At 33.8% G+C, this 23,488-nt stretch overlaps 3 protein-coding genes across 3 annotated transcripts; 2 read left to right on the forward strand and 1 right to left on the reverse strand.

Annotated features, from left to right (window-relative positions):
- Window positions 1–128: 128 nt before the first annotated feature.
- Window positions 129–2,502, forward strand: LOC114711401 (uncharacterized PPE family protein PPE21-like). The gene is made up of 2 exons (XM_028895792.1): window positions 129–1,606; window positions 2,062–2,502. The coding sequence occupies exons 1-2, from the start codon at window positions 281–283 to the stop codon at window positions 2,233–2,235; spliced, it is 1,500 nt and encodes a 499-aa protein (XP_028751625.1). The 5' UTR covers window positions 129–280; the 3' UTR covers window positions 2,236–2,502.
- On the forward strand, window positions 717–10,929 carry LOC114711402 (ethylene-responsive transcription factor RAP2-3). Its single transcript, XM_028895793.1, has 3 exons — window positions 717–761; window positions 8,942–9,170; window positions 9,987–10,929. The coding sequence occupies exons 1-3, from the start codon at window positions 717–719 to the stop codon at window positions 10,541–10,543; spliced, it is 831 nt and encodes a 276-aa protein (XP_028751626.1). The 3' UTR covers window positions 10,544–10,929.
- Window positions 10,930–20,984: 10,055 nt separating this feature from the next.
- On the reverse strand, window positions 20,985–21,938 carry LOC114711439 (uncharacterized). Its single transcript, XM_028895843.1, has one exon. The coding sequence runs from the start codon at window positions 21,875–21,877 to the stop codon at window positions 21,269–21,271; it is 609 nt and encodes a 202-aa protein (XP_028751676.1). The 5' UTR covers window positions 21,878–21,938; the 3' UTR covers window positions 20,985–21,268.
- Window positions 21,939–23,488: the final 1,550 nt, after the last annotated feature.

The raw sequence follows: 23,488 nt of genomic DNA on the forward strand, positions 1-23,488 counted from the left end.
ATGCGTAAGTTTTAAAAAAAAAAATTGGCAAATTATTGTTTGACACTAAAAATTCTAAAATTGAAATCATACCTACGGCTTCGCTGTCCATGCCGATAAATATACATCTCCCGTTGTCCTGGATCTCCTTCCTGTAAGAGAGAGAGAGATTTGCAGAGGAACTTGCCATTGAAGGTAATCCATTTACAATCACGAATCTTCCTGGTCCAGGTACACGTAGATCCTCTATTCTTCCGATCCCGGTCATCGGTTGCAAATTTTCTTTTACTTGTTTTCTGAAATGAATTCGAATTTTGGCAAACCCAACCAGCAGAAAGGTTCTGCAGCCTCTCTGAACAACTTTAATTTCGACTTTGATCTTGGGATCGGATCGAATCGACCCAAATCTCTCAATGATCAGAAAAACCATACCCCGTCCAATTCATATTTTACTTCTTCCTCCACATTTTCGTCTACTCAACCAAGACCCGCTTGGCAACCAAGCAAACCATCATGGACTCACCAGCCGTCGCCCAGTCTGGCGGCTCAGTCCGGCTTGCCGGGTGGGCCTGTTTCAATGGTTGGGGATATCTTCGGCAAGAGCTGGGGATCGACTCAACCTTCGGCTTCGAATTCGAGTATCGGAACTATTAATAAAGATCCTAATCTCTTTGGGGATTTGGTGGGCTCTGCCTTAGGACAGAGTTCTAAGAGTAGCGGCAATGTTCCCCTGAAAAATGCTTCTCCTATTTCGAAGGCATCCAGTACTGCATCGAACAAGAGTTCGTTTTCCATGGGGAACATGGCGGATTCTTTGCCTAAAACCAGTAGTACAGTTCAAAGCAATGGAAGTTGGGGATCTTCTGGGAAGGCGGGGAGCTATTCCAGCGGCTACAATAGTAATAGTACTATGAGCTCCAATAAAAGCACCAATCTTGGGGGTCCTTCATTGCGCAGTGTGAGTGTTGGGGGTGGTGCGGCTGGTAGTGGAATGAGTTCTAATAAAGATCCATTTAGTTCTCTGTCTGGTTTTGGGTCCAAACAATCTGGTAGTCTTAATTCAGCGAGCAAAGCAAAAGAGAATGACACGGGGAATGATGGTTTTGGACATTTTCAGAGTGCTTCCAAACCGAGCTCTACTGCATTCCCATCAAGTAGTTCAACAGCAAATAGTATCAATCTTAATGGATCCGCATCTTTGGGCCAGAAGCCTGTGCAAACTTCTGGTAGTGATCCATTGGACATGTTCTTCTCAAGTTCCTCGGCCACATCTGGAAGTGCTCCTGTGGCCTCTGAAGAATTTGGAGGACAGCCTTCTTCAGAAGTTGATGACTGGGGCTTAGATTCTGAGTTTGGTGGGGGAGGCCATGATATGGGTGGAACAACCACTGAGCTTGAAGGACTCCCCCCTCCTCCTGCTGGTATATCTGGTTCTGCAGCAAAAGCCAAGGGGTTGGACAATTACAAGCAGGGACAATTTGCTGATGCTATAAAGTGGCTTTCCTGGGCTGTCATCCTTCTTGAGAAATCAGGTGATAATGCAGGCACTACGGAAGTTTTGTCATGCAGGGCCTCGTGTTTCAAAGAAGTTGGGGAGTACAAAAAAGCAGTAGCGGATTGTACGAAGGTATATTTTGGAATTTCAATGACTTTTATGTTATATATCGAGGATAAATTCACGAGTTCGGAGACAATTGTTTGGGCTGTTGGACTGCTAGACAATGTTTGTTTTGTTAAGATGTGTTGTTGGATTTATTAAGCTGCCTTTGTCTTGGAAAACGAATAAGCTAACGTTACCATATTGTGCTTTAGTTAAATTAAGTTGACAATAACCGAATGGTGAACAAAAAGGGGTTGGTGAAATTTCTTGGTGGTGACTGAATCTATTTAAACCAAATGTCTCTTTCTTTTGCCTCATCCGAGGACGGATGTTGATAGGGAGTGAAGGCTCTAGATTTTATCTATGTTCAGTAATGAAAGTTTGAAAAGGCTCAAAAGAGATAGCTAGGGCTTTATTATGAAGTGTATTTTACCATCACAGATCTTTATGAAGTGTATTTTGATCTGCATTATGCTCTGCAGGTGCTTGAGATTGAAGAAACAAATGTATCCGTTCTCGTACAACGTGCTCTTTTATATGAGAGTATGGAAAAGTACAAACTTGGTGCTGAAGACCTGAGAACTGTTCTGAAGATTGATCCTAGTAATAGGGTTGCAAGAAGCACCATTCACCGATTGAATAAGATGGCTGATTAGTGATTTTTTCTTTTGGCCAATCTGAAATTCATTCATGTCTCATTCCCATAGTTTCATTGCCCTAACCCCTCAGTCCCAATAGGTTGGGGGTGATGGTAAATTTAATTTCAAGTTATACACTGTTCTGATTGTTGCCCCCCTTCATATGATGTTGCATGTAAGTTTTTTGCCTTGTTTCTGGCACATATCTTGCAATTGCTATGGTTACCGCATACCCTTGAGCTAAGATTCGAACTGGATTATGAAATACATACTTCTTTTCCGCTTCGCGCTCTTTCTTTCGTGTTTCCAGATTGTCCACATACATTGGCATGAAATATGGACTTCGTGCTCTTTATGAACATAAATAACTTGTGGGATTCTTCTATGCTCTTGGTGCTATATAGAACATTCGACAGTGCTGGATTAATCTTTGGTTTCATTTTTCTCGTATGCCTAGTCCTTAGCCGGGTAAAACTTGTAGATTTGCAGAAAAGAGGCTCGCTAGAAATTTATCTGTTGGTGCTACCAAATATAGAAGGTTTCGTAAATCAAAGGTTCAAGTGTAATGGGGGTCATCAATTCATATTTAGAGTGATTTTGGTTTTATGTTAGAATGGTAGCTACAAGAAACCACCTGCATGTGCTAAAACTCTGCGGTTCCCGGTTTCCTATGTAAAATCATACGCACACTTAACATGACCGTACGGTGTGATTTAGGTATGGTAAAATAAAGTAATACTCCTCCTGTGCTTAAAGTAGTATCCTTGAGTTAATTTTGATTCTATATATAAAACTTATTTTATATATTTATCATTTTTTTCTAAATTAATTTTGTTGATATTACTACAACAATAATTAACAATAATTAAGTAAGAGAGGAAGGGAGAAAATTAAGAAAGATGCTTAGGGTATTTTGAAAATATCATATCATATTAACTAATTTAATTAATAATTCCAATCCTTTCAAATTAATTAATTAAGTCTTACATTAAGGACTAATGGAGTACTACCTCTTCCTTTCTTTAGTTAGTTTTTTGTAATAAATATAAATTTATTTCTCTAAAATATATCATGATTATTTTTAGATGAAAACTCCCTTAATAAATCTTTAATCAATAAGAATATTTTCAAAAATGTGTTATAAATCTAAAAGACAAAGCGGATTGAAATCTTATATATTTAGTATCAAATTCAACTTTTAACTAATTCTTATATTAAAGAAATGGGGTACTATGTGTGAAATCTTTGCAATGGCAATGTGTTCACTCTACGTATCAATCATGTTGACAAAGGGTTTAAATTTAGTATCAAATTCAACTCTTAATTCCTTATTGTATTAAGAACAAGAGGCATTATGCGTGAAATCTTTAGGATGGCAAGGTGTTCACTCCAACTGTTCACATCAATCATAATGATAAATGACTTGTATTTAAAATTTAATTAAATTCTTAGCTAATTATTATATTAAAGACAAGAGGTATTATGTGTGAAATTCTTGTGATGGCACTGTGTTCCCTCTAACAATGCGCATCAATCATGTTGATAATTAGCCTATATCTAAAAGTAAATCAAACTCTTAACTAGTTTTTATATTAAAAACAGAAATGTTACGTGTAAAAGTTTGAAATTGCAATGTGTTTCCTCCAATTATACGCATCAATCATGTTGATAAATGAGACCTGGGAATTTCCAGAGTAGTAGTTGGGTGTGGATGAATCTAGTCGTGAAACTATGCTGTTGATTTTATTTTTAGTTTCCAGATGCTTCAAGGTTTCAAGGGTTTTCCAACTAATGGAAATTGTGGGGGAAAAAAAACATATAATTCGAGTTCTTTTACTCTTCCGGTCTTTAATATAAAACTCAATTCTTGAGTTGATTTTAATCCCGAATATAAGACCCATTTTTCATATTTATCAATTTTTCTAAATTACCCCTATAGATACTCCCTCAACCTTAATCAACTAAAAGAGAAGGGGGTGTTAAAAAAGATGATTATGGTGTTTTAAAAAAAATTGGGTAACTGTTCTTATAATTAACTAACTTACCTAACTTTCTTAATGTAATCAAATTAGTTGGGTCTTATATTAAGGACCGGAGGGGTATTATGGTTTCCCTACCAGATTATAATTATTAAATATTCTAGTTTTTAGTTTCGAAAATTTTAGATTCTTATATGTATCAATTTTCATATCGAGGGAAAGCTGAAATGATTCTTGACAAATATTGATAAATTAAATATATTTTAGAACACCGATTATTAGAATAAGATACTCCTCCGATCCTTAATATAAGACCCATTTAACTAATTTGATTATATTAAGAAAGTTAGGTAAGTTAGTTAATTATAAAAAATATGACACGTTTTTCCTAAAATACCATAATTATCTTTTTTAATACACAATCTCTCTCTTCTACTTGATTATGGTTGAGGAAGTATCTATATGGATAATTTAGAGAAAATTGATAAATATAAGAAATAAGTCTTATATTTAGGACCAAAATTAACTCAATAATTGAGTCCTATATTAAAAATCAGGGGAGTACTATTTTTTTTTTTCCCTAATAGGGGAAAAAGGAGTGAGAATTGGAATTGAGTTTGATGATAATGATAGACATGGAAAATCCCAAAGCTAAGAGATCGAGCAGAGGTGGCAGAAACGGGGACCATAACAGATTCTTCATAGCTGATTCCAGCGGGAAACCCCTTCTATGGGGAAAATGTGTCACCTTCTTCTAATATTCCTACTTTATGACTTTAAATCCTCCTCTTCCTGCTCATCTACTACACAATTGTATTCATATTTAATTTTTAACCAAAATTATTCATGTTATTTTTTTTTCTTTATATCATTCAAGATATATGTATTTGTATTGTGACATAAATTGGTAAGAAAGGGAGGCATAATTCCAATCCTATCAAATAGTGTGCCAGTGACATGCTTGCAATATTACAGTAAGTTCAATTTACGAGATTAATGCACATCCTTAAATCCTAAGCTATTTTTACTTTAATCAAAACTACTTGAGGGAGGTGGGTATGTTTGGCTCATTAAAGAAGAGAAATTTTAATATTTTCTTGTTTGGCTTCGGAAAACAAAAAGATTTTGATTAGTCTTTATCGCCTCTAACCCTGAATCTGAAGAAATCTCCTCTGCCCTCTAATTTCCTAATCCAACTAAGAGGCTACATAAAAGGGTTAGTATCTGAGCATTACAAAGCTGCTAAATAGATGACTGTATATGAGGCTTCCTTGAGCAACATTTAAGGGAAACAAAGTAATATCACTGAAATGGCACTGTGTCTTTAAATTGTCACTTGACTTTTATCACCACAAAACGGATAAGAATAAATGCTCTCTGCTGGAAATATTGAAAGAAGGGAATGCTAAAAGGAAACTCATAACAAAGCAACGTAGGGGACCTCATTTCAATTTGATGCAACCGACTTCTCATTTATTTATTTCAGTGAGTTATAACCTAAATGAGTTGGGTGGGAAAAACTTAATCTCCCTCAAATGAGGTATAATAGTAATACTCAAACTCAGTATATGGAATAATTGTATAAAAAAACACAAGTTTTTAAAATTGATATTGTTTTCTATAAACTTTTATTATATGTTTTATATGTATGCTAAAAAAAAAGCATTTGAAGATTTTGAACTATAAAAATTACTATCTCCGGTCCTTAATATAAGACCTTATTTGACTTTTATTTTAGTCATAAATATAAGATCTCAATCCACTTTATCTTTCATATTTATGCATTTTTTTAAGACAGTCCTTTTAACAATGATAGTTCTACTCAATATACTTGATTAGTAAAGATATTTTAGGAAAGACAACATCTATTTATTACAAATAACTAATTTGACTTCTTTTCTTAATCTCGTCAAATTAGTCAACTAGCTCTTATAATTAGGACAGGAGGTAGTACTTATTAATTATGAATGCCAAGTCAACGCCATCGCTATTGACCCACTCACGATATTATCTTTTCCTAAAAAAGTTGGATGGATAGGGAGGCCCTAGTTGTTTGTTTTATAGCCATTTTTGCTTCTTTACTCGTCATCCTTCTGCTGTAAGGAACTCACAAGTTGCCTAATGATGCCATCAATGATCCCCCAAGTTGTTTATTTGGTTCTGCAATTTTCTTTCCTAAAGTAGATGGAACTTCTTTTATATATAACTATATAGGTCCCAAAGAACAAGTGTTATTCTTCCCAAACAGTACAGAGCAGGGCCTGTTTTAAATTTTATATTTTCATATTCAGTTGTGAGTAAGCTATTAAAATATATTTTGGGGGCATTTCGAAAGGCAGCACAAATTTATCATTTTTATGGATTAATATAATTTTTTGTTCCTAAAATCCAGGCTTATTTTAATTTTCGCCAATCAAATTAAATTCTAAACCTGTAGTTTTAGTTCTTAGAATTTTATCCGTTTTACAACATTAGTTCTTAAAAGTATAATAATATTAAAATCTGTTGAAGTAAAATATGTTGAGGTATCATAAACGACTTTAAAATGATAATATGAACTCACCAAATGACACTTAATTAGTTCTCATGTAAATAACAAATAAGAAAGAAAGAAAGAAAGAGAATAAGTCTTTAAAACGCAGCTATTTCGTCTGCTTTTTTCCTCGTCGTTTTTTTGAGGACTTATTCCCTCTGTTTAATCATTCTCACACAAAATCCAGCTAGTGCCATCTAATGAGTCCATATAATGATTTTAGCGTTGTTTATGACACTTCAGCAAATTTTATCGTTGTTATACTTTCAGATACTAATGTCTCAAAACAAATTAAATTCTAGAAATTAAAATCACGAGTTTAAAATTTAAAAAACTAAAATTAAAATGAGCTTAAATTTCAAGGACAAAAATCATACTAAACCCTTTTTATTTTATATTTCTTCATTATCTTTTTCATCACCGTGTGGAGTGTTATTCAAATTTTATTCAAGGAGAAGGGATATGTTGTTACGGTTTGGTACAACATGTACGTACGTGTGGTATATACATGATGGGTATACGTAGAACGTACCTCAATGATACGGCATGCCACGCCTTTTGCCCATCCAAAGGCGTGAGCCGCAACATCATAATTTTCCATTATCACCAAAATATCTGCGTGTGACATTTGACTGTTAGGAATAACCAATTTTAAAATTAAATATTAGTTTCCTATATGTTTCAATAAATGTGCCATTTATTAAATATAAGTCACATTCATTAAATTTATTATACAAATGTAAAATTTTATCTTTAAATAAAATTAAAAAGATTCACATTAGTATAATTTGGATATAAGGAAGGTTATAACACTATCTGATAGTAGTAATAGTTAAGGTTTTATAATGTTCGCGGGCAAAAAAAAAAAAAGTTTTATACCATAAAATTCATTAACTATTATTTTTAAATTACATTGTCTATGACTATGCACCTAAGTTACATTCATTCATTTCTTGAGAAATGAGGTTCAATATTCAAATAATAAACAGAGGATAAAGTTTGGCATTTTACAGTTTTTTTATGTCCTGGGAATCCTAAGCTTGCCTTTTCAGTTATCTGGTTAAGCTCTTTACTTTTAAACGTGATTTAATGCCCGTTTTGGGATCCTTGTCCATAAAATTAGCATGACTTTTCATATATTTCTTGAGAAATGAGATTCATTTGGGCAATGAAGGGAGGATAAAATTTGTCATTTGACCGTGTTTTATAATCTTGACCTTCCCTTTTCAATCTTTATTCTTAAGCTCCTTACTTTTAAACATGATTATTTGCTGATCATTTACTGAATTCTTGAACTAGATTTTCCTCCTTTCAAAAAAAGATGTCTCTTTTATTGAATTAGATCCGCCTTTTAATTAAAGAACAAAATCACACATTTATTTTCTCTCTCTGTTTTTTTTTTTTGTGGGCCAGGTGTGGGCATTTTAAGCTTGTTTCGGACTGCATTCCATTAGCAAAATCCTCCAAACAGATATGCATATTCAAGTTCAAAGAAAAAGTGAAATTGAAGATCCAAAACTATTAAAAACTTAACTTTTATGAGCTGATTTCAAGTTAATAATAAGCAACCAGAATCAGATTTATGTCCTGTCAAAATGTGAAGGGCATGCCCTTCAAGCAAAAATAATGTGATTTGCATTACTTTTTGACTCCTCCTTCATTAATCAAAACTGAAAGCATCTAATTTACACAAGTAACCAATAGAAACTGCCATAATTTAAAATAAAATAAAAAATAGAGGCAAGGCTCAAATCGTGATTCTGATGCCATCTAGGGGCAAAGTTGTAGTGGGTCATACCAAAATCGAAGTGTTTCCGGGCGATACTCGCCGGGATTCCTCAAGAGAGCCCCTCAACTTGAGGGCACACTTGACGTGCGTTATTCTTAGCAAAATCCTACACTCAACCCCACCGTCGTCATTTGCACCTCCCAACCAAACGCCTCCACGTGGGCCCTAACCTCGCCTCAATCCGAGAGCCATCTTTTCAGAGATCCAACGGCCACCCGGAGAATCTCACTCAATCGGCACCGTGCGATTATCGAAGGGAGAAATCATGATTCTGAGCAGGAGGGAGCTTGTCGTTTAGTGTGAGCCCAACGTCGGTCTATAAATCCCAGACTCCTCTTTGATCTTCGTCCTCTCATTTTCTCTCCCCCACATTCAGTTTGGGTTTCGGGAAACGCTCTCTTTCTTGTTCGTTTATAGTGACAGAATCGAGATTTTTCTTCCTCTTTGTTTCTTTCTCTCTCTGTTGTGATCATCATGTGTGGAGGTGCTATCATTTCCGACTTCATTGCCGTCAAGCGAGGCCGGAAACTTACCGCCGGCGACCTTTGGTCCGAGCTCGACCCTTTCTCCGACCTCCTTGGCTTCGATGCTCACGCCGGTTCTGCCAAAAACCATCCGCCTCAGAAACTCCCCCAGGTCCCATTCAATAAAGGTACAATATTCTTCTCTGGCCGTCTGTTTCCTTGATTCTAATTTTCTTACGTGGTGTTTGATGGTAACGTTTTCGTATTTTGTTTGCAAAAACCAGATTTTTTTTTTAAAATGTTTATACGAACATTTTCTTTATCAAGTCCTGTTTATGAAAGAGTAGATTTTGTTTTTTCGGAGGCCGATTAGTGTTTAAGAGCATCTTAATCGTAATACCATTTGATAATAACTAGTATCTTCGATCTTAGAATCGGAATAATTCGCCTGGGTTGCTATGCCATGGCCATTTTCAATCATCTGGTTAATCCTGTTGATTAAAATCAATAATTTTGTTTGGTGGGGGTTAGGTAGAGTGTGCATATACAACGAGTCAGATGAGAAAGGGAGCACTTGGCTCCCCCAAAGAAAAAAGAAAAAGAAATGGAGTAAAGTTTAAGCGATGAATTATCTGACACTAGAGAAGAAGTTTTGTCCACATTTTTTTCTGTTTGTTGAAAAAATTAGCAAGAAGAGAGGGAAAACAAAAGGGAAACGAAGATTGTTGTCTTCCATGTCTGTGACCCAAAAAAAAAAGAAGCTTGGAAGTCTTCATCCTTTCAATTTATGTTATGCATGCATGCTGATAAAAGTTTATGACTGGATTCTTAGTTTTGAAATAATTATTGATTTTTGAGGCATCCAAGCTTCTGAAACATCAGACTTGTCTTGGATTCATGCAATACTTCTGCCAAAATTTTCCGGGAAACACCACACCTGCCAAGAAAATAAAATTTTCCTGGAATGTAAGGGATATAGTAATAATGAAGCGTGTGGTGTACAGGGGCGTGTGAGAAGAAGGAGAAGAAAAGCGTGAAAGCAGAGAAAGCTGGCGGGAAGAAGAGCACCGGTCAGAGAACACGCAAGAACGTGTACAGAGGAATAAGGCAGAGGCCGTGGGGCAAGTGGGCCGCGGAGATAAGGGACCCGCACAAGGGCGTCCGAGTGTGGCTCGGCACCTACAACACCGCCGAAGAAGCCGCCAGAGCCTACGACGAAGCCGCCAAGCGCATCCGCGGCGACAAGGCCAAGCTCAACTTCCCGGCAGTGGAGAGACCCGCCAAGAAGCGCTGCCTGAGCCCACAGTCGAGCGAGGAGAGCAGCAGCCACCAGGGTGGACCGCCGACGCCGTACCAGTCGGATCTGGAGCTGAAGCAGCACATCTCAGACCTGGAGTCCCTGCTGGGGCTGGAGCCGGAGGAAGAGACGATGAGCGATCAGCAGCAGGTGATGAGCGGCGGAGGGAGCTGCGATGGCGGGGAGTGGGCGGAGTCAGTGGACCTGTGGATGCTGGAGGACGTCATGATGAATCACATGCCAAACAGCGAGCTGCTGTATTAAGGTGTGGTGAAGAAGCATCCATGGTGGCGGCGATGGTTGGATTTAACCGACGGCATGATTAGACGAAGCGACTCTTTATGTAATTTACTGTCTGTAGAAACAAAAGCCTTTGTGGACGGTGGTGGTTAAGGATTATGGTTGTGTGTGTGTCTGCGTCTGGGTCGTTTTGGTTTTTGGCGTAGGTGAAAGACTTTAACTAGGGGGAGGGGCATGGTAAATACTGGAGAATAAAGGTGTTTTTTTCCCCCTAAAAAAAATATGTAAGTTTTTATTGGAGAAGTATAGGGAGGTGCGTGTGGTTGATGGATGCATGTTTGATGACGGATGAAGTTGAATGAATGTAGGACCTGCTTAGAATATGTTATAAACAACTTATTTGACTCTGATTTATGGGAATATGAGGTACGTGGGGGGAAGTTTTGCTTCCATTTTCATGAAAATGTGTTTATAAGTATTTTCTGTTTTTGTTATACATTTTAAATAACTAATTTACAGATAATAAATAAGTAGATAATTGGTTAAAATTAGTAAGAATAGTAAATATATTACAAATATAATTTTATTTTTAAAATTTTTTATAATAAATGAGAAGAAAAAAAAAAAAAATGGATGGAGAAGTATGATGAGATGGTATGGTGAACCAAAAAAAGAGAATAAAGAGTTAGGAATAACATCAATTATTTAGTTAAGTTTTAAATTAAAGCTTATAAAATAAATAGAATAGAGGAAGTGTTTATAAGGATGATTCTGAACAAGATGGAAATGTAAATGGGAAATGTGAAGTGAATCATAGCAAGTAGCGGGGGGGTTGTCGTGTTGTGTGGTGCGATTCATGAGCTCCACTCATTGTCTGTATGTCTCTCGCGTCGGTTCATGCATGCCAAGTAAAATCCCAAATCCTTTTCCATATCCTTCAAAGCACCAATCATGCTCATATCCCGACACATTATAATAAAATCACCTGTGAATAGGAGCGTTTATGAGATGGGATCGGGAGAATCTCGTCCTGGCCCTGTTCTGGTGAGCAGGGACTGGAACAAAGACAAGACAGGATTTTTGTCCTATATCTCGTCTTATGTCGGTTTTGTGGGATAGGACTAGGAGATCCTGTTTTCTCTTTTTAAAAGAAAAAATTAAAATTTTTATATGAATTTTTTTATGTTATAATTCTTATTTTTCATTAGACTTCTAAAGATAAAAATATCATTAAAAAATATTATATAAAAAGTTTAATTATATATTATAAAAAAGATATATAAACAATATTGTAAAAAAAAACACTATATAATAGTTTTATGAATATTTTATTGAGGAAAGAAATTTTATTGAGATAATAATATAACTTAAGAACTAAAAATCACTATAAAAATAATAATAATTAATAAGTAAATTAAATAATCTAATAATAATTATTAATAAATAATTTTTTTTAAAAAAATACCCTGAGACTGGACGACGTCCCGTCCCGTCCTGTCTCGATTATTGTCCTGTACATTGCTTGTCTTGTTTTAAAAAATTTTTTATCCGGTCCCCTCTTGTTCCAAACATACCAGGATTAAGAAGGTACAAATTGAACACCTTTACTTGTGAGGCTAAGCACTCACATGCGATATAAAGTTGTGTTTATTATGTTTTTCTCCTGAATTTTGATTTTGCTGGGGCGATGACACCCTCCCCTGTATCGTGTTGCGGGTGGGACTCATACTTGCCGCGACAGAAATAAGTCTTAATTTTGTTCCCCTTCATTTTACTATGATGTTAAAAATATATTCTATAATTAAGAATCAAAGTTTGCAGGTCAGTCAGTTTGATTAGTTCACCAGTTGAATTCAGCGCGGAATAAGCATCATGTTCATGTTCCGTTCTTTTATGCACACGTACTCTCTATTTTTAAATTAGGTTATTTCTTATTTTAATTTCACATATTTTAAAATGAAATATAATCAGTTTTACAAACTACTCCTATAATATATCCGACCAAAAAAAAACAATGTACTACTGCCTCCGATCCTTAATATAAGAGCTAGTTTAATTTTTAATTTTATCATAAATATAAGACCTCAATATATTTTGTCTGTCATTTTTATTAATTTTTAAAATAGTTTTTATAGTAGTTATAGATCTTAAATGTTTCATCAAATTTCTGCTAAAAAAAATATTTCATCAAGTGAAAATTGATTAATAAAGATATTTTATGAAAAATAACATATATTTATTATAAATAACTAACTTAATTAATTATCTTAATCTACTCAAATTAATCAGTTAGCTCTTATATTAATGACAGTAGTTAGTATGATATTATGTAAAATGGAAAATTCAAAAAAAAAAAAAAAAGAACTCACCGCGGAGCCGGATTTATTGCCCATACGTAAAATGTGTACATTGAGTATTAAAAAAGGCCTAATTATTAATTAGTGGTGCATCACATGAGTCTGGTTATTGACAACACGTGTCTTAAAAGTATTGGTCGCGGTAATTGATGTTCCTTTGAAGTTTCAAATCCCAAGCGATTTCTTTACTCAGCTCATAACAAGCGAGCATGTGCCATAATTCATTTGTCTCCTAAAAGCATTAGGTTGACGTGGAATAAGATGGATAAACCCAAAAGTGTCTTTACCATATTTCTATAATATACAAATTTAATAACGAAAGAATCTCTGCAATTACGATGCTTCCTTACGACACAATCACAATTCACAACTGACATTTGAGTAATTTCCAAGCTACCAATTAATTAGCAATTTCACCAAAATCTAGTCACTTTGCTGACCACAAAAACAAAATGTCACCCTAATTTGTCTTCTTTTTGTTATGATTTGGTTGTTAGTTTATACATTTCTTATATATTTTATGTGTAAATTAATTAAAATGAGGTTGCTAGTTAATTCAAAAATCTGTCACCTTAGAATTGTAATAACTTATTAATCAAGTTTTACCATAATATCTTTATTGATAAAAAATAGTGATAAATATGAACTAACATTATAATTTCAATCGAATAGAGTTAAATATTGACTTGGTTTAACTATTTAATAACTTTATAAATAACCTTGATTGGTAATAACTTTGAAACAGATTGGAGAAGTTTTGAAATTTTGGCAGCGTTGAATTCAAATATTAATATTAAACAAGTGATCGGATCAAACATTCAACCTTCTCCATCTGCAGTTATTTTCAAACAGGAGATATATTCCCGTACAATGATTTCCACTTGGATTCAGACTTTTTTTAGTGAAAAAAAAAATGCAGAACAACATCAGACCATAAAATATGATCGTATTGTATTTTGCTAGTAGTTTTATTATAAAGAGATATTATAATTTTTGTAAATTAAGTATAAGCACTTCATAGTTAAATTATGACACTCTATCGGGAATTTGGTGCTGAGCATTCAAATTCGAGTAGTCCTCAGATCAAAAGTTGTATTTGCATTTTGCATTTGTTTTCAACAAGACAATTAGAAACGAAAATTAATTAAATCAATTTTTCACTGTGGAAGAGGTCTAAACTTCAAAGCAACGAACTAAAATCGATGCATGGTTGACAAAAGAGAAGGACCGCACGTAGAATAAAATCCACCAAAGATATTTATTTCCAAAAGGAAAATATTCTCGGAGAATACAATGAACTTCGATGCAAAAATTAGCGGGTGATGGATCCATCGACGCGTTTCATTTTGAATAAACAGAAGACAATGTAAGACCAAGAGACGTGCAGGAGACAACAAAAAATAAGGGAAAGTGCCATACGTTTGAACAAAGTCAACAACTTTCAAAAAAGGAGAAAGAAAGCTTGGGTGAAATTGCTCTCTTGAAATTAAATTTATTTTCTTATCCTTCATATAAACAATTATTCAACTTCACTAAAGTTTCATAATTGTCAGTATAAAATATAAAACCACACTATAAATTCATAACTTAGAATAATTAATCATAACTCTTTTCATTTAACTAATTTGATTAGATTAGGGAAGTTAGGTAAGTTAGTTAATTATAAGAAATGTGACACGTTTTTTCTAAAATACCATAATCATCTCTCTTAATACTTCTTCTCCCTCTTTTACTTGATTATGGTTGGGGAGTATCCACAGGGATAATTTAGAAAAAAGTGATAAATATGAAAAATGGGTCTTATATTTAGGACTTAAACCAACTCAACAATTTGGTTCTATATTAAAGACCGGAGGAGTAACTCTTAGGTTCGCAGCAATGATATTCGGAATCTATCAAATGACATAATATATAGAACTTGACGTAATGATGGTAAGAAACTTGAACAAAATATTGTGCAAGTAATTAACTTCTTTTTTTTTAAAAAAAAACGTAAATTATTGCCACTTTTTTTTTTTAAAAAAAAACCACAGACAGGAAAATCTCCAAGAATATTCTTGGTGTGTCCAGTGAGGAACAAGTTGTTGGAAATTTAAGGGACGACAAGCGCGGGCACAAACAACAGTGAATCCATGATAACAGCTTTTAGCAAATATAATAACATGGGACGGCAATTTAGAATGAAGGTTCCATGAGAACATTTTAAAAAAAATAAATAATGAAGGTCGACAAAGGTAAAACTTTAGGGTTTTCATTTGACCAAACAGGGTAGGTATATTTTGTTGTCGCAGTTCACATTCCCTGTATCTGACTTGCATATATGCATGTGTCTAACTAACCCTGGCCACTCTTTTTCTCACATGCACTGTAATATAATCTGTCAAAGTTATAAATATAGGAGTGAATTTATAAATGTTAAGATTTATTACTGAGCCCAGAATATTTATTACCGGTAGCAATCACTCATCTCCTCGTACTGTAGATTTTCTGAAAGGGTTTTAGTATCAGTTACGAGACCTCTCCATATATATCGTTAAGAATCAAATTCCTGACTAGATGTTTAAAAAATTTAGTTAAGTGCCAACTGTACTATGCCTCGTGATTAAAATTAATTAAGTTAATTATCTATACTAAATATGTGTTGATTTTTTTAAAATACTCTATGATACTTTTTCAACAACATGTGCAATTAATAGAGACGACTGGAACAGATGCCTTTAAAAGACAATTTTTTTCCTACACTTGCAGACTAAATTTTATGTGAACGGCAAGTTATTCTGACGAAAATATTACCCGTTATGTTTGGACGAAGTTTAAAATTTGTGCTTGACATTGATATTTTTGTGTGCATCTGTGTGTTTAACTGTATAAAATAAAAAATAAATTAAATTATATTAAATTTCTGACTCCGGCGGATGGAGCAGGGAAAGAAGAAACAGAGTGGTAACTACAGGTCAATTGATAACAGTCTAAGTTTTGGACAAAGTACGAGGCTACCACATTTTAAAAAGAATAATTTAATTTACAAAATACTTTACGTTCCCAACGAATAAATAAGTCAAAAGGGTTATAGGTTCATGAACTATGCCCCTCTTTTTCGTCGCTTCCCAGTTGGTGGGACCCCTACATCTGGTACCCTATGGATATTAAACTTAAAGCCTAGATAATTAGATATTCACACCTTAATTGTTAATTTATTAGTCTTCGTTGTTAGGTCATATTCAAACTCAGTTCATCCTCAAAAAATCTCATGCTACAAAAAAAAACAAACAAAAAAAACTTCATGAGCTAATTATTGAAATAACATTATTTTTTTCTAATTAAACGCCAAAGGTTAAAACATCTCGAGCGTGGGCTATCTAAACAATAGTTTTTAAAATTCAAATCATTCAGATCAATTCAATATAAAACATGGAATATATTTAAAATTGTATTGAACTATAATTTATAAATAGTGTAACTCCTTTTTAATCAGTCACAATTTTTTTTATATGGTTTCACGTAATTTTAATTTTATTCATTTGATATTGATCTGTATGTTTAAATGTTAAAAGTTTGAATACGATCTTCGTTGTTTTTAGTGATATATCTTTCTTGTATATTGCAGGGGAAGATTATATACTACCTCCAGTCTTTATTATAAGACTCCGTTTGACTTTTTATTTGGTCCTAATTATAAGACCCCAATCCATTTTGTCTTTTATATTTATGTATTTTTTTCCAAGATAATCCTTCTAATAATGATAGTTCTAGCCAATATATTTAATTAGCAAGGATATTTTAGGAATGACAACACTTATTTATTACAAATAACCAACTTAACTTACTTCCTTAATCTCCTCAAATAAGTCAATTGGGTCTTATAATTAGGACCGGAGGTAGTATTTAGTTTACATAAAAAGAATCTGAAATCGTTTATTTTTTCTTACCCTTGATATAAGGCATTGTTTACCATCGGTATATTGTGGAGAAATTTGTACTAAAGAAATATTTTGGAGAATTTCTTTTTCCCGTGGCATTAAATTTCATAATACACACAAAGTAGTTTGCATTTGAGCGTAGTTCAGATTATAAAAGTAGAGTAATAAGAGTCTAAATTCGGAGAATTCTTTTAAAAAAATATTTTTAAAATTCAAAATTTCAAATAAGTAGTATTTACTATACTTTTATAACAATTAACAATATTTAAAAAGTAAATAACAACACATTTTTGTAGTCATTCTTGATTGGAGATTTCAAGATTTTAAAGATATTTTTTTGAAATTTTTCCTTCAAACTTTTGTAACAACAAAATACATTTTTTGTATTTTTTTTATCCATACTATTTTTTATTTCATTTTATTTTGCACGCTAGCTTAGAGGTGCCTGTACTACTAGTATTTACTTTTCTGGTCTTATTTATATAATAGAGAGAGAAGTTTTTTTTGGTCTTATTTATAAGGCATTAAGAGAAATTTTTTGTACGGATTTACAAGTTTACCTTTCATTTATTATTAGATTGACTTTGTTTAGATATAATATAGTGTATATTAAATATAGATAAAGTTAAAAAGTTGTTGAATTTTAAATAAGAGTTAATGAAGTTTAAAATTTTTCTTAATCTGTGTAAAATATACTAAAAATGACTTATAAACAGGATCAGAAGAGTATTTCATTAGTCGGCTAAGAATAGCATAAGATCCATGTGCCACACTAATTACATGCATGTAAGTATAGTGATAACGATTAGCATTATTTATTATTATGCTGACACAATCCTTAGTGAGCAAACCAAGAAGCTTAATTAAATAGGAATAATCACTCGATTTGAGGGTGAGGTTCATGTAACTAGCTCATTTAATTAATGATAATCTCAGAGAAATTGTCTGCTTGTAATTTGGCAGTTTACGTCAATTCAGAAATCTAAGACACCCTGATGTGACACAACCAAAGATTATCGTTTTGGCGTCCCCATTTGCACTTAATTATATTTAATAATAATAATGATAGTAATCAACAAAGAATCATCGACGTGGCTCCTCTTAATTTGGATTATTCCTAATAAAAGTCACTAATTGTCTTGTCAAATAATATAGAACTGTTTCGGGAAAATCCATGAAGAGTCGTCTGCTCCGTCCAAAATCCACGCGAGATAAATGGTTCCATGCTAATTTCTTTGTTTGTTTGTATTTAATTGTTAATTTTTTTATTGTAATTATTTTTAATCATTAAAGTAAGTCCCCAGCAGATGAAGGCCACGTACGTTTTGGCATCATTTAAACTTCACTGTATTTTGAAATCGATGCTTAGCTTTCAGTTTCTCCTTCAAATGATCATAATTAAGTATTCTCCCCAACTAATTGTTGCGCAACAAATATATTTCCATATCAAAGTTAATATGTATCTTTCACCCCAAAAAATGTTAACCAGAAAGGTCGCAAGATGGGTGGTATTATTTCTCTAGACTCATGAAATGTAAGCTAAATACTCCCATAATTAATTTGTAGAAATTAAAAGATATTTATACAAAATATGTTGATTTTTTTAAGTATCCTTGTAATGGCTTGCATTGAAAACTACTTCTTTAATACGCGTAGCCAAAAAGAAAATTTTAAAAAAATTATAAATTTTGAAAATAAAATGAATTAAGATATTATATTTAAGATTAAAGTAAGAATATTGATTAGCTCTTATATTTAGGAATCACTAGGAATGCATTCATTTAAAGCAATACCGGTTTAATTTAATGAACTGACTGCCTAATGTCACTAAAAGATAAATTACTCCTCCCATTCTTAATATAGGACATAATTAGAAGGTTGATCTTGGTCCCAAATATAGACCTATTTTTCATATTTACTAATTCTTTCCTAAATTACCCCTATACCACAATAATATTTGTTACTTATTATTAATACACCTATATATTTTATAAAGTGATTGAATATTTATTACTCATTAATTCCACACATATATTAATTTTACCGTTTTATATTTTTAATAAAATAATTTAAAATATTTTTTGAAATGTTAATTTTTTAAAGAAGTTTTAACTGAGGATATTTTTGGAAACATATGTTATATTTATGATTATTATCTAATTTAACTAATTTTTTTAATTTAATTAAAATAGTTAAATAGGTCTTATATTAAAAATCAGGAGAGAAAAAAGTAACTGAACATGTAATTTTTCAAACCACTTTGTTGCCACGAGCAACGCTAAAGGAAACATCTGTAAAATGATAGCACACCTAAATTCCAACTCTCTCCCCCAAAGGGCCTAAAAGGTCGGTGGAATGAAGATGATGACCCCATTACGTGTCATGCCATGCTAACACCTTGTGGCCTACAAAATCAAAAGGTTGGTATCTATTTTATCAGAGGCTCAGGATGCTGTGGCAAGCAACAGATGTGAGTGCCTGTACTCAATTTCTCACTTGATGCGTCCCAGATTCAAAGTTCACTTCTATAATCTGAAAGGCAACCAATTCACTCACAACCCTTTCTGACAAAAAAAGAAGAAAAGGAAAAAAAAAATGGGGGGGGGGATGGACTGAAAATTGATAACATGTTTTATTCATTCACTTACTAACTAATAAGTGGTGAAAGCTATGTCTCTGACAAATCATTCAAAATTTTCATCACTAATCCTGAAGTTAATTTATAGGATTAGGACTTGGGTTGATATTGTTCGAATGCAGGCTTCCTTAGAATATTCTCTATCATCTTTGCAGCAATTTCCCTTCTGAAGCATCAGACGCATGGAGCGACTCACTAATAAAGTTGAAGAATTATCGATACACAAGCGTGAACTCTTCAATTTTCCTGCCAAGTACTAAAAGCATAAAATATGATTTTTTTTTTTCTTTGGGCTACGCATGGGTAGACTGTCAGATTAAATGTGAACACCTTTCTAGTCATCGGTTTGCTAATCCTAACCCCGTGATACAAAATATGATTTTAAATTTAAGTTTTATTGTAAAAAAAAAAAAAAGTGGCCCCCTTTTTTTGGAACCTTTTCCCACAAAAAGAGTTCAAAAAGAAGGCCCCAAAAAAAAAAAAAAAAAGTACCCCTTCCTCGCTCCCGTTCTTTTAAGAACCGAAAAGGAAACCGAAACTCTCGGCGCCAATTTCGCCGGACATCTTTTACACGCAAGTTAAATGCAACGGATTAGGCATAATTTGCATGCTGCTAATTAAGTCCCCGCATTGGTTATTAGCGTGATTTTTTTTCATCACAGGACATAACAGAAGGGGAAAAAAAAGAGACGTGACCACAAGAGAAGACGACATAAACGCGGTATTCAGTCGAACCCAAAACCCATGGAAGAAACCAGGGCAAAAACACAAACGCGTAAACCTACCATCGACCCGAGAAGGGGGAAAAACAATCAATATCATAATGTGAAGTCCACCTCAAGCAAGTTTTGCTGGTAAATTACTCCGACAAGGTCCATACTCCATAAGACGTTATTGCGTGGTGTCTTCAGCTATTTCCTGTTTGCCCTTTCCGCAGATATAGTTCACAACTGTGGCTACCTAGTTGGTGCAGCACTACTTGCGATTTGAAGTTTTGATCAATCTAAAATGGCTACTCGGCCATAAGGCCAATAAATGCCTCTCAACATCATAAACAGATAACCTACCAAAACCTACAAGAAGCATATATCACACACCGGTGACTATAGGTGGCAATAAGTAACATCTAAACTGAATATAAATTCATTAGCGCACACATTAATAAAACACATTTGCAATGACAACTTTTGATAACAGCAAAAAAGACGCTATAACCCAGGTGGTATATATTAGAATGTAGAGCCGCGTGCCTTAGGGTGGTGCTAACTTCTAATCAACATCTTAAATAGAATAGCAATACTAGCACCAGTGCAATAACAAATCCTTGCATCGAGCCATTGGCTACTTTGATAACAGTAAAACATTAATTAAAAGTGGGGTAAAAAATAGCATAGATTAGATCCCTGTGACTTAGTGTGGTACCAAGCACCATCTAAAACTGTATAACAATTCCTATAACATTGTAACATCACGTGTCGCACTGATGACAACAGCAATATTGAAGTGGAGCAAAAAATAATACTGAAACCTACATAGTGACATCATTTAGACCCCTGTAATTTTGGGGGGTAATAAGCAACATTTAATTTAAAGGTAGAACTAAACGGCAATGAACTAGCAAACTGTAACAAGAGCATTAAGTGCAGTACACTACGCACAATAGCTTATTAAAACAAAGAATCTACGACCATATCATAGATTAAATGAAAGTTATAGACAACATTTACAGGAACGAAAGTGAAGATCTAGAATCCTATCCAAACGCAGATGTAATCCCCAATTATTACGATTTCTATCAGTAAGCATTGATTTACATGTAATAAAAGGCACCAAATCAGCAAATTGGCGCCATCCTCCGGGGAACTTTTTCTCTATCGGCGTCCATAATTCCATCGGTAAAATCTCGAACAATCTTTTTGAAAGCAAAGTGCAGACAATTGGAAAGCATAATCCAGGAGAGAACCTGATAAACGAAATCGAACGCAGGGTCCGAATACGAAGACGATGAATCATCCCAGTTATGCCCTTCTCCGAATCGATTAAAATTCCAACTCCCACCACCACCAAAACCACTGCGGCCACCAAAAGGAGGATCGCCGCCATCACCAAAGAAGAACCCCTCATCTCCAGCATCCCCCGAGTCACCACCAGACAACCTACGCTTCGCCCGTCGTTTTCTGCGGATAACGGTCCGACGAGGCATTCTGTATGTATTGGGTTTCACCGGCGGAGGCGCAAGGGCGTCCACCGGCAAAATCAACGCCGAGATCTGGAGAAATCTGGACGATGGTGGGGAAGAAGAAGACGATTGTTCGGCGTACGAATCCGTTACGGAGAGGTTACAGGTGGAACAACAGCTCCGAAGGAGGAGGAGCTTGGCGACCCCAAGGCCTTTCGCAGAGGAAAGTGGTACGGTATCGGCGACGAGAATGTCCATGACCATCGCGATATTTTTCAGGGATCAACAAAGTTTCAGGAACTACTGGATGGAGAGGAAAAATGGGGAGCACGCGAAATCGGAACCGTAATGGTCAGCGAATTTTCATCAAAACGACCCTTTTTACCGGGGGAGAGCCTGGACACGTGTCTGCCCGTTTATTTATCGTAACCAAAAATTTCGTAGTGCTGTATCTCCATTTACTCATGACCCGATTGAATTTTTTTTTTTTTCTTGGGTCAAGGAAGCATGACCATGTGTCCATATTGAATTAAATTAATTAAGTTGCCCCATCGTACATCTCAAATTTAACTTACAAGTACACACAGTATTGTAAGAGAAAACCAGTTGAGGAAATGTTACTCCTTCCGGTTACTATAAAACGAGCCTTACGTTTAATGTCGAGAGAGTAATTTAATTAGTAACATGATTAAAATGAAGACACTACGAAAAATTTGCATGATCCATTGTAACCAGCGGAGCTTGGATTTTTGGCTTCAAATGAGACATAAGTTTTGAGATATAGTTTTATTAATGTAGTATAAAATATTGTAATCTAGACATTTTTGTGAGTGATGTAAAACTTAAAAAATAAATTATAAAATTCCAATATACAAACGATTTATTTTTTCATAAATTTTTGGAAAAATTAATCTTCTTATTTCTATAGTTTTCACTCATCTGTAATTTAATCTTTGTACTTTGACTTGGTAAATTTTTGAAAAAATTAATCTTATGATTTCTATAGTTTTCACTCATTTGTAACTCAATTTTTGTACTTTGACTTGGTGTAACTCATTTTCTATAGTTTTGATTCGGTTATAACTTAATTTCTAAAGTTTGACTCGCTGCAACCCAGTCTCTATACTTTTAACCATTTTATAATTTAGTCCCTCTTTTTATTAGATATATAATTTCATTTTAAAAAAATACAAGAACTAAATTATAAAATGGGTAAAACTATAGGAACCGGGTTGGAGAGAATCAAACTCCAGGGACTGAGTTACAACCAAGTCAAAATTATAATGATTGAGTTGCATCAAGTTGAAGTATAAAAACTAGATTACAAACGTGTCAAAATTATAAAGATTAAAAGATTAATTTTTCCTAAATTTTATATTTTAGATGGATATTGATTTATTACTCGGAAAAATGATATCTATGTCCAATCCTAAATATAAAAACTAGTTTGTATCATACGAGTAATCAATACTCCCTCCGTTCCTTATTATAAGAGACATTTGATGCTTATGACATGTTCCCATATATAAGAGATATTTAAAAGTTGTCTTTATTTTTTTGTATTGATTTCCTATTTTATCCCTATTTATTTTGTCTCCAACTCATACTCTCCCTCCCTCCCACTTCTCTTTCTTTTAATAATTTAATTGTTTTCTCTCATACTCTCTCTCATTATTAATGGGGGTATTGTTGGAAAAAATATTATATTTTTTACACATTAATTGTTCTCAACTAATTTTAACTGTTTTTTTATTAACGTAATTTAGTTATTTGTCTCTTATAATAAAGAACGGAAGGAGTAGTATTTATTATTTAATAAAGACATCATCCAAAAAAAGAAAAAGGACGCTAAGCCTTTGTCGTCCTAGAGTATTT

Source organism: Neltuma alba, unplaced genomic scaffold (assembly GCF_004799145.2).
Source record: "Neltuma alba isolate B1F8T4 unplaced genomic scaffold, ASM479914v2 tig00011289_pilon, whole genome shotgun sequence".
NCBI lineage: Eukaryota > Viridiplantae > Streptophyta > Magnoliopsida > Fabales > Fabaceae > Neltuma > Neltuma alba.